The sequence below is a fragment of the Parasteatoda tepidariorum genome, chromosome 6 (assembly GCF_982258835.1).
Source record: "Parasteatoda tepidariorum strain Cologne lab strain chromosome 6, Ptep-v5.0, whole genome shotgun sequence".
Taxonomy (NCBI): Eukaryota; Metazoa; Arthropoda; class Arachnida; order Araneae; family Theridiidae; genus Parasteatoda; species Parasteatoda tepidariorum.
In genome coordinates this window covers 98,882,353-98,901,457 of record NC_141760.1, presented here as the reverse complement: position 1 = coordinate 98,901,457, position 19,105 = coordinate 98,882,353, and the positions used below count along the sequence as shown (strand labels likewise).

Here is a 19,105-nt window from a genome sequence, read left to right as displayed (position 1 = left end):
ACTTCCACTTTCAAATTTATTTGTGACCTCTAAGTAGGAACTAAAAATATCTCCAGTTTTAATGAGCCCCAGTGTATCGGTAACAATAACCGCACAGATAACGATAACAGTATCGATAACAGTAACTTTCAGTAATTTTAGAGTATTCTACGCATGTGTGAGTTTAAATAAATTGCACTCATTTCTAAGTTTTTAAAACTTGTACAAAAATAACTAATTTAGGGCAAATACCACAATTTTTCTTAAAAAATATATCTATATATATAAAAGTGAATGTGTGTTTGTCTGTCTGTCTGTCCTCTATAGACTCCTAAACCATCCGACAGAAAGCTATGAAACTTGGCATACAGATAGTTAAAAGCACGAGGAAGGTTTCTGTCGATATTAGAACATTCTGCGAAAAGACGTTCCAGCGGTATCAGTGAAAATCGAAATGGAATTTTCTGATTGGTTAAAAGCTAACCATTGTTTTAAATTTTGCTATAAACGATTCAGTTTTCAAATATCTTGAAGATAACAACAGTGATATTTTTTATCTTATAACTCTATTCATTTAGAAAAATAAATTAAAGTAAATTGCATGTACTTCAATTTTTAATTCGCGCGTTTCTTTATGTCAGGTGAGCACAAGCAAGTAAATTAACGAGAATAGATTTCTTAATTATTGGTCGTATCACGGATTCAGTTTAATAAATATAAAGACAAAAGCAAATTTCATTCAAATTGCACGTTTTCAAAAATATTTATATTTAGTATGTAATTTTAGGGTAGCACAATTAAATATAGTTTTCGAAGATTTCCTTGCTGTGACAGTCGTCATTTGAAAACTATTAGTTTGTTTATTTATGCAAAGTTTTCGAATTCATCAATTTTATTTCTTTCATTTAAAAAAAAGATTTTTGTTTTAAATTTTATAATTTTCATATTTCTTATTCATCTCATTTTTATTGTTCTTTTTATTATTTAAAATATTATGTGATATTTCGGTTTAGCAAATTTGCGACCACTGTCAACTTTTACATTTCTTTTTGTTTGTCAGAAAGAATATTTGCAAATATATGCCGCCTAAGCAAATCGATCTTAGTCGATCGACATCTCAAGCGCGCAAAAAGAGAACTACCCGTGTTTCAGAAATATCGGAGCAACGGGAAAAAAGACTTGAAACTAATCGAGAACATAATGCTTTAGCCCGTTCCTTAGAAACGTCTGAGCAACAGGAAAGAACACTGTCAACAAATCAACTACGCACTACGCAAGCCCGATCGTCGGAAACATCAGAGCAACGGGAAGCAAGAATGAAAACCGATCGAGAACGCATTTCGCTATTCAGACGCTGCCAATACTCTTATTTGAATCTCAGTGCATTTCACTATGATCCGACAACAAACTATAGTCTTCCCCCAAGTGTCATCATCGGAGAAACAGATCAATTATGTATGTTTTTTAATGCTCTCAAATTTAAAAGTGAAACAGCTGGAATTTGCTGTTCTAGAGGCATACTGAAACTGCAAGATTTTACGTCGCCTGCCGAGCCATTATCAACCTTCTTATCAGGTCAAACAAACCAATCGAAACATTTTTTGGCGAATATACGCCGGTACAATTCGTATTTCTAAATGACTTCATTCGGTGCTACACGTATCGTGAACGAGAATTACATGCCAACAATCAAAGTGCAAGGCCAAAGATTTCTCAGAAACGTTTCGATCCTATGATGCATTGCAATATCCTATTTTATTTTGGCGAGGAGAGGAGGGATATTATTTTAACATAAAATTGAGAAATTCACAAAGAGGCGAGAAAACCAATAAGAAAGCAAGAATAAGAATGTGCAATGAGTTTTTATGCATATAGATTAAGGATTGCAAAAACGCTGATAATCATTATTTTAAAATGTCGATACTTATTTCATCAATACATTGTCGATATGTATGCGAAAATTGAAACTGAACGCCTACTGTATATTAAATTAAATCAAATGAAATTACGTTCAGAAGAATACATTCATTTACGGGATGCAATAATTAATGATGGTAACGTTAATCCTAATGATGTGGGGAAAATGATTATATTGCCGACTACATTTGCAAGGAGTCCAAGACACATGTATGAATACTCACAGGATGCAATGACATATGTTTGCGCATATGGGCTCCCAGATTTATTTATTAAATTTACATGCAATTCTGCTTGGGTTGAAATTAAAGAGCTTTTGTTACCAGGACAATCATAATTGGATCGTCATGATATTACAGCACGCAAGTTCAAACAAAAATTAAAATCTTTACTTGATTTCATTGTGAAGCGTCATGTCTTTAGAGAGACACGGTGTTGGATGTACTCTATTGAATGGCAAAAAAGAGGATCGCCACAGGCACACATTTTGATTTGGCTTATTGAAAAAATCCCTCCATGCCAAACTGATCAGATATCAGCAGAAATTCCTGATGTCGCCATAGATCCAGTCTTATTTCAGATCATTGCCCAAAGTATGTTTCATGGTCCGTGTGCATCACCATACATGTCTGTTTGAAAATGCACTAAAGATATCCTAGAGAATTAACTGCTGAGACTATCACTGGTTTTTTTCACCATTAAAAAAATTTGCATTTCAAATCATAATCGCAAATCTCATTTACACACTTAAATACAAAATTAAAATTCAAACTGAAAGCGTTGCAACGCACGCAGGGTACAGCTAGTAATATTATAAATTTTGCTTATTTCGTTGGCTAAAATTCATGAAAAAAAAAGAAAGGCTGAAATTCATTAGCTTCGTAGAATGAAGTTCATCAAAAATTCATTTCATTTAAATTAAATTGCATGTTTTTAATTAATCATTGCTGTAATCATCTAAAGATCAAGCTCTTATAGACTCAAAAATTTGGTTTTATAAATATTGATGTAAAGAAGTTCTTATCTACATCCATTTTTACTGTTATCTATGACATTGTACAATTTATTGTTATGTTTTTTTTTAAATTTTTATAAAGCCCTTTAATATATATGTTACCGCCAAAGTATGAAATCCGGCATTATATAGAATGCCTAGGCATTGTATAAAATGCTTAAAATTAGCCGGCAAAGTATGAAATAATTTATATTTCACACATTGCCTAGGCATCCTATAGAATGCCAAATGAGAAATCGGCAAAGTATGAAATACATCTCCGATTCGTCAAAATGTCATTCAAAACATCATCCGATTTGATATTAATTTATTCATAGATATAATTACATTTATTCGATATTTTAATAATTACTGACGATAGATCAGAAGAAACATCAGTGTTTGGAGTATCGAGCAAATATACACCGGGCAATGGCACTTGACCTTAAAAAAATATCAGTGTAGGCTATACCGGGCAAATATATACCAGGCAGTGGCACTGAACCTTCGAAAAACATCAGTGTAGGATATACCGGGCAATGGCACTTGACCTTTAAAAAACCTCAGTGTAGGGCATACCGGGCAAATGTATACCGGACAATGGCACTGACCTTAAAAAAATATCAGGGTTGGATATACCGGGCAAATGTAAACCGTGCAGTGACACTAGACCTAGTATATATTTCGGACATTTTCCAAAGGTCTAGTCATACTAGGTGTAGTTAAGTGCCATTGCCCGGTATATCCTACAATGATGTTTTCTTAAGGTCAAATGCCATTGTGTGGTATACATTTGTCCGATACTCCAAACACTGATGTTTCTTCTAATCTATCGTTAGTAAGTATTAAAATATCGAATAAATGTAATTATATCCACGAGTAAATTAATATCAAATCGGATGTAATAAATATTTCGGACATTCACCAAAGCGACTATGTGATTGTCAACATTCACCGGTGAAAGTCAACAACCACCGATTTCAGTCATTCACAGTAACGTGAACATCATTTACATAATAACCTCATCGTTTATTTCATACTTCGCCTAAATAGCATTTGACATTCTATACAATGCCTAGGCCTTTCATACAATGCCTAGGGAAAGTATGCAATACTTCTCACATTTCATACTTCTCCTAAAAACATCCGGCATTCTATACAATGCCGGCGTTTCATAATTTGCCGGTAACACAAATACATTCTACACTTCTTGTTATGCTATATATTTTTAAAAATTGAATTTTTATAAACAGAAAATTTTATTTCATGAATTAAAATGCATCTACTATTATCAATTATACCTAAAACACAAACATATTACAGAAATGTTTCCATGTGAATTGCTAGAAGAAACCTAATATAATAAGCTAATATAACAGTAAAAATTCGTCATAAACGTTTTTAAATACCTAAAAAGGAATATTAAAAATATCTATATCACTAAAGAAATAATTTAACCATCGTAATAACATCCATTTCTTTAAAACATCATAAAGAGATAAATTCTTGATGTAATTGATCTTACTAAATGAGATTACATTATATTACAAATGGTTTTACATTGATGATTTACATAAACATGATTCATTATTCCATTATATATCATGAATGACAAAGGAAATATTGTCTTTAGTTCTTAAAATTGCCTTTATTATTAAAGTTAAGTTGTGACTCCTAATGAAAAAAGAGAATCATGTTTAGAGTATCTGAAGACAAGAAGGATCTTAATTGCAATGAATGAAATCTGAAATAAGAATAATAAAAATAACTGCAAAGACACGTGACAGTTATTCTTTAAAGATACGATATGGAACATTTGTTGTAATGTAGAAACAGAAAGAACATAAGGTAATTTTGGTAATTTAATAAAATCCTAAATGTATTTTGGATCATGTTGCACCATAAGACTCTTCAATTTTTCTGAAATGGTGCAAAATTGAACCATATTATAACGCAAATTAATTATTTCTAAACCGAATTACGTGATGGTTTGTTTCATGTTGGCAGATCGATAGTACGCTTTATTATGGTTGAATTAAGTTTGCACCTTCAATTATGATTCGATTCAAACCCTTACGAAAATGAAATCACGAAAAGTCCCCAAACTGTATCGCATATTCTATTAAATAAATACTAATTACAAAGGATGTTAATAGAAAGGTTGTTTAGTGCGAACACAAGTGAAATTAAATTCCTAAATGTAAGATTTAGGAGTTTTTGTTATTATCTAAAAACGTTTTACACAGCTTTATAAGGAATTACGGCATAAAAATGGTTCCTATCAAAATAAAAGTTATTTAAATATGATTTAAAAATCGCTTATAAAAATTTTAAATAAAAATATTGGTAAAAAATTAACAAAATATAACAAAAATCGTCTGTTTTAATTTTTACCATTGAAAAGAACAATTAATTTTCGAAATGACGAAAAGTCCCAAAATTCTATCGCATATCCTATAAAATAAATACTAATTACGAAGGATGTTAATAGAAAGGTTGTTTAGTGTGAACATAAGGGAAATTAAATCCCTAAATGTAAGATAGATACATGATCATTACAGGTCCCCTAAAGTTGAGCTACTAAGAGTTTCTTCCTATAATTAGGATGTTGTTAGGCTGAAAAATTATGCAATTTGTTTCACCCGATCTTAGGGGACCTTTGTTTGTCCTCAACAGTATTAGATTCTTCCACTCCCTGCATAAACAACACTTAATGCTTGTTTAGGGAACAATTAGCAACTTCAGGGGACAGAATTTAGTTATTTCATCAAATAAATGATTCTCAATGATTACAGGAAAATTTATCATTTTTCTCATTTACGTGAAATATCATTCAAACTGAAAGATTAAAAAATGTGTTTAAAATTTTTGAGATGGAATGCACAGTGCATGCATAAATTGAACTATTTGCTAAAATAGCATAATTTGGAGTAATTCTATTTTTTTCTATTCAACATTTACTTTAATCACAATATCGCCATATACTCTTCATAAAATTCCATTTTTTGATTCTTATAAAATGTGAATTTATAAGAATTTCCTTTTAAGGTGAGAGATTGGTAAATATGGGTAAAAATAAAAATAAATTTTCCTTGGAATCTTTTATTTTTCTTCTTTTTCCCCGTAAGACTTAGTTTAGAAAGTCATTTGATTATCCTATGCAGACGTTGTACTTTCATTTAGGGTAAATGGCGTAGTACAACTGATTCTGACCGTTTATTTCAACAAAATAAAATATATATAAATATGGGAACATGTACATTATTTTTGAAAAGTTTTTTTCTCGTTTTTTTTAAAGAAATATTTTTGATTATTTATACATGACTCAATTAGTTTGCGAACACAATTTTGTGTTTTAAGTGTCCTGTGTTAGCATAAATGACCCCAAGATTGCTTTCTGTACTAAATCAATAATGTCTTATATATTGTATGTATACGGCATTATTGTATATTGAACTTTTATATTGCACTTTTATATTTTACCTATATATTGCACTTTTTTTTCTTCTACCATTATACGGTATTGAAATAGGAACGATTATTATACAGTTTTTCATTAAGTAGGTCTGTAAATTGTTTTGCTTCGTCCTGCTGCGTGAGGCCACTTTACTAAGCCTAGACACCAATTTTATTTATATAGTTGAAATCGTTTAATAAAAGGAGGTATATGCTCTTTCGCGGTTCACACCTCATGGTGAATGTATAGTTCTTTCTCTTCTAAACATAAAAACTCTTCTAAACATTAAGTGTTTTAACTTAGTTTAACTTAGTTTAACTTAGAATAAAAAAGAAATTTATTCAGAATAGTTTTTATTTATGCTTGTTGGCGTTAGAAAACCAATTTTAATTTAAAGGAAAATCAGTTAAATTTTTTCTAATAAAATTCTATTTTTTATTTTATTTATTCATTTATTTTGAAGATTCAGTGCTTTTGATTTTTTTTCATGACGTAAATTCAAGTGCTTATTGGTTGAAGTTTTTTATTTCCAAGTAAAAATAGAGTTCTCTTAAGGAATTGGCCCGTCAACTGGAATGCTGCAACTATCTCATCAGGGTATTGTATTCCCACGTCGAGATTTCACTTCACACACTAGTAAGTGGTTCTAATCAAAGATCCCACAAGAATAAAAGTTCTGCGAAATTAACCTGTCACTCTTGAATATCAACCCTATTTGTTACCAAATCTACTCTTCACTTAGATTTAAAAAATATCTGCTTCAAAACTTTACTATTAAGTCCTTCTTTAATCCTGTAGGTTTTCCTATATTAAATGCCTATAAAATAGCACATAATGTAATATTATTTAATTGAAACCGGTGAAATATTCTAGAGGATGAAAAAATAATATCGTAGAGTTCTATAAATAATATTGAAAATGAAAATAAACAACAAAAATGCTGTTTATATATTCTAGATGAGTGGTTTCCAATTGGTGACCCGGGGGCCGGATCCGTCCCGCGAAGCCTTTTTTTGTGGCCCGCGAACTAAAATATATTAGTTGTCATTTTTTGCGGACAATTTTCGTAAAAATTCTATATGGGTTTAAGATACTTTTCTTTCGTTTAAAAAAACATAATATCTTCGTTTCTGTGAAATTTAGCATACCAACGGTGCAAAAAAAATTATTTCTCTGATTTTGCATCCAAGAAGATTTTTATTCAAATATAAAAATAATCGTGCATGTTGCTCTTTTTTATTTCATTTTTTTGTTTTTTCTGAATATAATTTAGCAGGTGTGTATCAAATTTTCTCGAAGAAATTCTCCGATTTAACTTTTTGAAACACTCATTTTGGACGAAAATATTTACACACACATTTGTAAATTTTAAATGTAAATATTTATTCTCTGATGGTTGAAGCAGACAAAACTCAATTTTGTCATTGAACATTTTGTGTGCTACTATGTAAGTTTTAATACCAACCTTTTTAAAGTTTTATATCTTAACAATTAGATATCTGTTGCACATTAATTGTTTAATACATGGGTGCACATTAAAGTTATTGTAGCCCGAATTTTTTAACATGCAATTAAATATTTTTTAAAATCTACATCTTATTTTAATTTGAAATTCAATACTTTTGTTTTGTACAACTTGGTAAAAATCTGCCCGTAATATTTAATGTTCCTTCAAACACAAAAGAGTTCTACATAAAATTTTGATAAAGTTGCGGCCCGCCATTTGATTTGTGTTTTTAATTGTGGCCCCCGCCCTCATGTAAGTTGGAAACCCCTGTTCTAGATGATAAAAAATATTGTTGAGGTGAAACATTCCAGACGATAAAAAATAATTTCGCGTTTTTTTCATAAATAGTATTGAGAAGGAAAGTAAACAACAAAAATATTGTTTATATATTCTAGATGATAAAAAATATTGTTTAGGTGAAATATTCTAGATGGTACAAAATGAAATCGTGACGTTATATAAATCGCATGGAAAATAAAAATGAACTACAGAAATTTTGTTTAGGTTTAGAAAAAATTGTTTTTTACTTCAAAAATTTTAGTATTTTTTTTAATCTGAAACTGCTTGTACCTCTGCTATGACGAATGAAAATAATTAAGATTTTTTTCAAAAATCATTCCGTAAATATTCCGTACCTAAAATATCTTTTCACCAATGTATGCATGCATAAAAAGACGAATGTATGTGACAATGTGAATGTATATATGCTATAACGAAGCTGTGCAAGCTATGATGAATATAAATAATTACTATTAGTCAAAAAGAATTCTGTAAATGTTTTTGTCAGAAATATCTCTTCACTAATGCATGCTATGACTAATGTTTGTGGATATATGCATGATTTGACGAATGTAAATAATTATTTTCTCAGTCAAAAACCATAATGTAAATATGCCTGAAATATCTTTGCTCCAAGATAATATGCTATGATTAATTTATGTGAATGTATGTATGCTATGGAGAATGTATGCTGTGCATACTATAACGAATGTTATTAATTAATATTTTACTCAATACTCCTTCTGTTAATATGTATACCTGAAAAATCTTTGTGGTAATGTAGGAAAAAACTTTGCGTAAATGACTGTAATATCTTTGTGAAGATCTTTAGTTTTATTCTTAATTTCCTTTTGAAATTTATAATATTTGTTTGCCAACGATCTAAAACTGCCTCATGCCATTTGGTTCATATATCGGAAGTTTTATTGTATGTCTTCAAGAAATTGATAAAACAATATAGTTTTAGGAGCAATTTTTCCAAAGCAAAGCTAATCCAACTTTTAATTTTTTAGAAAAATTATATGTAAATAAAATTGTATAATTCCTTCATTTCCCTTCATACATTTAACGAAATTACGGTAAAATTCGGAAAATTGACCATTATGAAAAAAACACCTGTCCCTGTAATTGAAATGAAAATTGAAAGAGTTCTCCGTTATTTTATACGATTATTGTGAAAAAGGTCCCTTTACAATTCGGAGGTGTGCGTGCATCCTATTCCACGGTGGTTCCTCGCTCAAACACTGATGTCGCATGAAGAACATTTTTCTCACATACTTTCACCGTTTATGAACACGTTACTCAGTCATTTTTCAACACGTGGCAGCACTTTTTAACTTCTTTTCACGGTTTTCCTTATAGTTAATTTTCCAACGTCAAGATCCAAACTGGATTTATCCTGAACGAGGTTAACGCTAGTTCACGGTCACCCACCATATATTTTAGGAGAAAAGATTACGGGCAGACTAGTATTTTTCTGTTCATGATAACTTTACTGTTATAAATTAGTTTTCATAGTCAGTGACTTGGATCAGTTTTTGCCGATCACAGACCATAATTTAGATGCGAAATTTTCAGTGTCCATTTTATTTAAATAAAAACTTTAGAAGAAACATACATTAAACGAAAGCTTAAGGAAGGATCTGAGACACTCAGGAATTACTTGGCAATCTGTTTTGTCCTTGTTTGTTGCATGCACTAAAAACGTAAATATTTCACGTGATTCCACTTTTAATTTTGTTCTGTTTCTTTTTAATTGACAATTGTACCTTGCCTACTTGTATTTGTAAGCATCATATTATACTTCGTCGAACATGAGAAATTGTTTAGTAATTTCAATAAAAAAATAATACTTATATACATCATCAATAAAACTTTGGCATATAATTATGGGAAAAGGTTATACTTGTTATGTGCAAAAAAAGATATAAAAAATGCAAGCACATGACTGTATCACAGTTTTCAACATTAGGTACTACACAAAAAAATATGATAAAATATGATATGAAAAATATGATAAAACATTTATTAAAAAGCATCTTTTTAAATGCATTTTTTTGTTAAAAACAAACAAGGAGGGAAAAATTAAACTTCGTTCACAAAATGTTAAATTACAAAGCACTATCAAAGGAGTATTTATTGTTGGGTTATATATTGCCATCCTCTCAGCAATTCACTGTCGAACGATTTTCTTTTTTCAATTAATTAGGGGTTTTAAATGAAATAGCTAGTTATTTTCTTCTTAACTTCATGACAAAAAGCACTCTGAATATATTTCATTTTATTGCTTTTAAATAAACTTCATTTCGTAGAAAAACGAAACAAAAAGTATCTAGGAAAATAAAAACTCTAATTTAAAAAAAAATAATACGAAATTATTGCTTATGATGATTGTTATTGGTATAGTTGTTTGAAATATTGAGATTAGTTTTTTGACATTCAAGATAAATTTCAACTAAAACATTTTCATTTTATCTCTAGAAAATGAAATTTTGAGACAAAAGTATTGTTTCAAGTTACCGTAAATCATTAATGAATTCATATTTTATTTCAAGAATCTAAAACGTTTAAAAAGATTCAAAAGAAAACATATTAATATCCTATATGAATATTCGCAGCTGCATATTTATTTACTGCAAGTTTTTAAAAACGCAATAGTGCTTAAATAAAGGGTATTCCATAATGGTTGCGCTACCGGTAGTAAAATCTTAACGGCAAGTTAGTGGACGTTGCAGATAATCCTAGCAACTGCAGATTATCAAATAATCTGATGATCATTACACAGAATCCGCAGATTATTTTCATCGGAAAGTTTTTTGCTTTTTACTTTTAAAAAGCAAATAAATAAATGGGAGTAAGACATATCTAATAAAATTTAGAAAACTGAATTGAAAGAACACCAAAAGGAACAAAAAGTAAAGAATTATTTACAAGCTTAACTGTATATGGGTTAATTCTCTTTTTTTTTAATATCATTGCATCAAAATTCAACTTAAATGTAAATAAAATATAGTTTTTATGTATATAGATCTTACATTTATGCATTTTTCTACATGTATGTAAGAAGAAGTTGAATTTGTTACAATAATTAACTTTGATTGCGTTGAAGTTGTAAGCAACTTTAGATTCATAAAGATAGGTATGCGCATTCACTACGTAAATTCTGAAACCATATTTTATATTCTTGTTGACGATGACTCGTTGAAAGATACCAAAAAAAGTGATATGGTTAATGTATTTTCAAGAACAAAATTAAAAAATCTTACAAAATTAGACGTATCACCATTGAAAATATACTGTGAAAAAAATTTGAATGTGTTTAACGGCCTGATGGAATTTAGAAGAGTTTGCAAGTAATCGTTTTCCAACTCTCACTGTTTCCTAAGACACTTAAACTGGTTTTGATGTTTCTAGTTCGGCGTTCCTCAGTGCTGAATCATTGGACATGGGGTTTTAATTTTTTGTCTCTTAAATATCTGATTTTACTTATGAAAGGAACTACAAATGCTATGTTTATTTAATTAGTTTAAAACCATACATTAGCTTTAACTTAAAGTGAAATGAAGGGTAATTCTTTAAAATTGCTTTTTGTGAATTAATAGTATATATTTTACCACTATGAAACTCTTATTTTTAAGAAAGATATTTCATTGTTCTACACTTTCATCATCTTTCATTACCTCTTTTAAAGGTTTCGAGTCAGAGTAGAGTAAAAAATTTTTTTCAATTTCATCACAGAATTTCGATAATTTTCATAGAAAAAAAATCACTCTCAAAGGAATTAATTTTTATTTATAATTAATAACCAAGCATTTTCTATCGTTAATATTTTTATCGTAATTGCTAAACATGATTCTTCAGCATTGCGAAAAAAAATATTTGCAGTTCATTGAAAGTCTAACAAATGAATCACATTTATTTTGTGTGGCAACATGTTATTATGCACAATAAATCTTTCTAAAAGTCAGTAAACTGACATTATGAAGGCGTTAAAAGAGGAGTGGTACAGATAAATTTGGAAAAAAATGACCATCTTAAACCTTACAATTACCTTTTTAAGGAGGTGAGATATTAACGATTTCTGCTCTAAGAGGTGCTATCAAGTGAAATAAAGTAAATGAGGAATATTGTCATTCATTAATCTTGTCCCCAAATTGTCTGGATGAAGCGTGAAGATAAAAAAATGTTTTATCTATATTTTTTGTCTTGAAATAGCAGTATTACGAGAAATGATGCCGAACCTGTAAAAATAGTTAAGCTGTAATGACTCAAAGTACAATTATATAGTAATACCATTGTCAATTAATTATTTAAAATAATATTATCTACACACACGTTTGTATGTTAAGCTCTTCAGATAATATAATCTATTGAAATGTTCATTTATCTATGATTTTGCAATTTATATACTATTTTTTATTGCTTTCATTAACTTCTTTTCTTGAGATTGTTGCTTAAATTTTCCAATAATTATTATTATATTGTGCTTTTTTCATATAGCAGCCCTGAAATGTAATTCATTGTATATATTTTTTACTAATTATTTTATACGATATAAACTAAGAGCACATTGATTATATTTTTTCTTAACAATTTTTGTTAACAGTTTAATTAGTTCATCTAGTTTAAATGCATGTTTATTTTGTTTTTCTTCATATCGGTAAATTTGTTTTTTGATTTTCTTCTTTCATCTCAAACTCATTTACAAGTATATTTTTTTAATTTTTTAGAAGTATAGACGCATTATAAAGAGTAATTTTCCTCTTATGATAATTTTTCTTTATTTTGAGATGTCTCTTTCACTGTCGAAGAGGAATGTGTCCTGATGAGAACCTTCGAAATCTATTGAAAATACAACTCTAATATTACTTGAGTCATCAAATATTATCGCATCAAGTAACTTGATCATATTTTTAGGTGTAATAACTTATTATTAAAAAGGTAACGGAATGATAGAACCAATAATAATATATACCTATTACAAGATGATGCATTTCAAGGTATTAAAAACCAGTTGTTGATGTATCGTGTCGTCTTATGAGATACTTTGTAATCAGCCTGTTGAGGCAGCCTTTATCTGCAGCTGGCTGTAGTGAAATTGAAGAAAAATGGAAAAAAAAATTTTAATATTGTAAAAAATTAGTATGCACTATTGGAAAATTGGTTAATTTTGGAACCGTACTATAAATGCCCTTAACCATTATATCCTGCAAATTTTCTATAGCCTTTTCTGAGAAAGATTGAAATATGCTACTACTGCTGTAAATAATATACTTTAAATCCCCTTACTTGCTAAACTTAAGTAAATTGAAACAGATCTTAAATTGTATACTTTTAAATTGAAAGTAACTTGTGTCTTTTGACAAATGATGTTGAGTCCATGTGACAAATTCAACCCTCTGTTACACAAAGCGTAACACTAAAACTTATGACAGAACGCTACTTACGTTATTAATGACTTACAAGCGCTTTCAACATATTTTTATGCTACTTTTATCCTAAATAACTAAATTTTACAAGGAAGTCCTTAATATATTCAGGTTTTCATGTGTTATGAATTTTGTTCCACCCAATTTGAGATGAATCGCAAATTAAATCGACTTTCTGGGATCGTTTGAAACGAGAAACTGACAAAGAAGTCTGGGGAATCGGTGTTGTTAGTACCTCAAACGTTACACGGAGACAAATTGGTTGGGAACTTGTCTTTTTCCCGAACAACAATAGAAACATAATTCATCATTTTATGTTCCTATCTTCTTTCTTTCAGGCCTCTACTCTTGAATAGGTGCAGTCTGTTCTCCAAATTCGAAATTTGAATTCTTGGGTTTTGTAATGAAGTTGTATATGCAGAACAAGTGAAGTATTCACTACCATCTTGTAGGAGATGAGATATTTCAGGGGGGAAATTTAAATTTGACATGAAATAATTTAGAGGAGATAACGTCGAAAATAGTAACAATTTCGCTTCTATGTTTCTAGCATTATTCATGAATTTAAATTGCATTATTAAAATAATTGTTAAAAATTTTGAAGACTGATAAATTATATTATCGAATTCCTTAATTACTTGATAGTATGCTTCAATTTAAAAGAAAAAATTTTAGAAATTAAAATCTTACTAAGTTTGCAAAGAATTGAATTGAATTATGTTTCTATATTTTCGTTCAAAGTTGCACCAACTTTTCTGTGAATGTATGCTTAATGAAAAAGTTTAAAATTTTATGCTTAAGCTTAAGACTTTCTTTCTTTAAATTGATCTGTTTTTCTATGTAAAAGTAAAAATACTATACGAGATGTTAAATAACTATGTCTTTATATGGGGTAAAATATCACCGCTTGTTTTTTTTTTTTTTATATTTGGAGTATTATTTTTTTCCTTTACGACTCAGAAACATGGACTCATAGACTTTATACATATAAAACCTTATATATATGTTGTATGCACAAATTCTAATTTTCTTCCCATGCATGCATTTAGTTTGGTTTTTGTGTCAGAATTAGTTTATAACACCATCAAATTTTGTTGCATTAGATAGGTTATTTCGTTTGAGTTTCATGGAGTACAGTCACTTCTGGTTATAATTTCGTTACACTTTACACTCAATGAATTATTTATTTTTTAGCTTGGTTTTAGCCTTCTTCTAAATGTTGATACTACACCCATAATTGACATACACGAAGAAATGTTGTATATGGTAATGTTAAAATTAAGTTTTTATGTTGTAGAAAGTTGTATAGATTTTTTGAGATGTAACATATATAGATTCTATATTTTATATTTTTTATTTTATATAAATTTTATATTTATACCCGTCAAAATTCCTACAATTCCAATGTAAGAAACTTTATGTAACAAATCGTTGTAGGAAAATGTTATTGCCGGGATAAAAGGACCATTTTTGTTAAAATATACATATTGCAAAACCAAATAAGGAAGAACGAGAAAATGTATAATCTATACTATAAGACAACTACTTTATGTTTTATTTACATGATGCTTTGAAAGTATTCTTTATTGAAAAAAACTTTTCGATTAAATAAAAATTTATCGTAAATCCGATAAACAATATTTCGCAATATACATCTATTATATAGTTAAAAATACATTTTCAAATTTGCATTATTAGCTTTTAAACTATAACAGGAACATTAACTTTGTTCTATATTATAAAGCTAGTTAAATTTGAAATGTAGCTACAATTGGGTTTTACACCAATAACTTCAAACAACGTTATCAAATGTAAGTATCTTTATTTATAAGAAAGCTTTATTTTAATTTTATTTTTTTATTTATAGAAAGCTTTATTAACTCATATAAAGAAGTTTAAGTATATAAAATTAATAAAAATCTATTTTTATTAATAAAATTAAAAACAGATTCACAAATTAAAAATTTTTTACTCTTGTATTAATTAAATTATAAAATTTGAAAGATGAAACATTTGCATAATTTTGCACAATCCTTATCAAATTTAATTAGTATTACGTATTATTAATTAAATTGATTATTAATTAATTTTATTATCATTATTAATTAATTAGATTTTTAAAAAAACAGTAAAATAATGCTTTAGATGCTCATATGAAGAAAATTTCTTAAAACTACATTGATGAATTAAAAACTACTTTTATTACTAAAATTTATAATTTTATAATTACAAGTTAACAATATGTAACTCTTGTGTGATTGTGTTTAAAAGATGTTTTCATTGTAAATAGATTAAATAAATTACTTATTCATATATCATAAAGCTATATTAACATCGAAACTCAAACTTCAAATACAAATTTTCGTCTCTTTCATTTACACTATGTTAGCTGGCCTTTGCATTAATGCAAATTGTCAACAAATTATTCTAGTCCTTCAAACCGATTCAAAGAGATTCCCACACATCATAAATGTGAAGCAGAGTGATATAGTTTAACTTATTAACACATAAAAGGCGAAAGTCCCCCATCTTTCATGTGAGTCAAGCTCAGATTATATTGCAATAAATTCTAACACAAATGAGTTTACAAATATTGGTTGAAAAGAAAACACAAGGGATATGTTTACATATGTAAATAGATTATCAAAGTCTGCCGAAATGATATAGAGAAGCATTAGTTTATCAGTTGTGGTACATATAAGTAAATAATTTAGCATATATTTCCAGAAATTTTTTTTAAAAAAAACGAATAAAGGTTTTTTTGTCATACAAACGGAATTAATTTTAATTCTACTATTTACCTAATTGTGCTAAATCCTCAGATAACTTATACTCTTTATGTAAACACAAATTCTACGACAGATCAATGAATTTATTTTGCTTTAGCGTCAGACTATGTTCATAACAAAATTTGATTCTATTACCGTGACTCTTTAATATCGTTTAAGTTTGATGTAGCAAAAGCGCTTCTGTCTTCGGTGACAATTAATCCAATCGAGTGCAGTCCATGTTTTAACATTTTTTTCTTAAATCTATAAAGGGCACAATTATCATTTTTTATTTTAAACCACTATCCAACCCCTTACTGAAAGTAAAAGTCCAAATACTTAATAGTGAGTTCATGAAAGTGGACAAGCTGACCTCCAAACAAATCCGATCCATAGATTTAAAAATTATTCTTTCTATGTCTTTATCAACTATATCCTATTTATGCAGCCAAATCCTTTATGGTGAGTTCATGAAAGTGGACAAACTGACTTCCAAACTCATCCGATCCATAGACATTAAAAATTATTCTTTCTATGTCTTTATCAACTATATCTTATTTATGCAGCCAAATCCTTTATGGTGAGTTCATGAAAGTGGACAAACTGACTTCCAAACTCATCCGATCCATAGACATTAAAAATTATTCTTTCTATGTCTTTATCAACTATATCTTATTTATGCAGCCAAATCCTTTATGGTGAGTTCATGAAAGTGGACAAACTGACTTCCAAACTCATCCGATCCATAGACATTAAAAATTATTCTTTCTATGTCTTTATCAACTATATCTTATTTATGCAGCCAAATCCTTTATGGTGAGTTCATGAAAGTGGACAAACTGACTTCCAAACTCATCCGATCCATAGACATTAAAAATTATTCTTTCTATGTCTTTATCAACTATATCTTATTTATGCAGCCAAATCCTTTATGGTGAGTTCATGAAAGTGGACAAACTGACTTCCAAACTCATCCGATCCATAGACATTAAAAATTATTCTTTCTATGTCTTTATCAACTATATCTTATTTATGCAGCCAAATCCTTTATGGTTAGTTCATGAAAGTGGACAAACTGACTTCCAAACTCATCCGATCCATAGACATTAAAAATTATTCTTTCTATGTCTTTATCAACTATATCTTATTTATGCAGCCAAATCCTTTATGGTTAGTTCATGAAAGTGGACAAACTGACTTCCAAACTCATCCGATCCATAGACATAAAAAATTATTCTTTCTATATCTTATTTATTCACCCAAATCCTTTATGGTGAGTTCCTGAAAGTGGACAAGCTAACCACCAAACTCATCATATCCATAGATATAAAAAATTATTATTTCTATTACTTTACCAATTATATCTTATTTATGCACCCAAATCCTTTATGGTGAGTTTCATGAAAGTGGACAAACTGACCACCAAACTCATCGGATCAATAGATATTAAAAATCATTCTTACTATGTCTTTACCAGTTTAAAATGGTTAGAAGTTAGCATGTAATTATATGACATTGTACCGAAGGTATATACTGCAAAATGTAATTAACTGAATGATGAATATTTTGTAGCTGAATTTATAGAGTAAAAAAGAATTTTAGTAGTCCTTTTTTATATAGTCTTCTTCAGCTTTTTTTTAGATATATATTAATCTCCACTCTAATTAGTAGATGGCACGAAGGGAAAAAATAGGTAAAATTATCGTTATGTATAGTGATGACATTTCTGGTAAAAATGACCATAATTCTTTTTAACAAAACCAATACATACGGTATTCAACTCATTTGTTTGGTAACTTTTTAATTCATATGGTTAACCGAAAATCCTGGCTTTTAAAATAATAGTTTTTATTACTACACATGGAAGTAAATTTATTACCAAATATACAAACCAAATTGAAGTAAATTTATAACCAAATATACTAACAAAATTGAAGTAAATTTATAACCAAATAAATTATTTTTTTGCCTTGCTCTTGATGCAATAACGAGTATCTATCATGAAACCACATTTACTAAATTTTATCATATATTATAAAATCACATTTTGTTGTTAATTTAGCCAAAATCTTTATCAAAGCTTTGAGGCAAAAATTAATGATTTCTTTAGTGTTCCCAAAGAAGTAGAAACGTGGTAAGTTATACCATATTCTAGTAGTTCTGACCATACTTTTTTTCTCAGTACAATTTGAGAAATTTAAATTATTTGAATTATTTAATTATTTAAATTATTTGAATTTAAATTAAAAAACAATTTGAGAAATTTAAATTATATTATCTTTTTTACTTTTAACTGAACTTTTATATTTAGTATCTTATGGCAATCTTTTTCTATTCAATTATTCTAAATTTATTTTATTACTTAAATATATTTATTAAATGTCTAGTATTTAACGTTATACGTTCCAAAGACGCCACAACACCATAAACCGAACAGCTCTTGCACTGTCAAGTATATTCTATTTTATATGACTCTTAAATTGTTCATTACTTTGTACAATGTACAGCAATTTTGCCAGATAGTGTAATTATTTACGAATAATTATTTTTGATGAATAAATATCAATGCTTATAACTGTTTTTATTGTTGGTGTATTCTTGCAATAAATTTTTTTCTTATCCCATAAGATAAATTTCTAATATTGATTAAGCTCTTAACCCAAAGCAGAAATTTCATTCATCAAACAAATGACTATATCATTACAATTGGCTTTTATACCAAATAAATTCTAACTAATAATTAACTATTAATTTATAACTTAATTAATGACTATA

At 28.5% G+C, this 19,105-nt stretch overlaps 1 protein-coding gene across 1 annotated transcript in view; it reads left to right on the top strand.

Moving 5' to 3' along the window:
- LOC147808230 (uncharacterized) overlaps window positions 1–17,440 on the top strand; it is a 94,280-nt gene extending 76,840 nt beyond the window's left edge. The window contains exons 4-7 of the mRNA XM_087166942.1: window positions 14,757–14,828; window positions 16,897–16,910; window positions 17,015–17,146; window positions 17,251–17,440. Coding sequence (XP_087023068.1) covers window positions 14,757–14,828; window positions 16,897–16,910; window positions 17,015–17,146; window positions 17,251–17,440 — 408 coding nt within the window. The remainder of the gene's footprint in view (window positions 1–14,756; window positions 14,829–16,896; window positions 16,911–17,014; window positions 17,147–17,250) is intronic.
- Window positions 17,441–19,105: the final 1,665 nt, after the last annotated feature.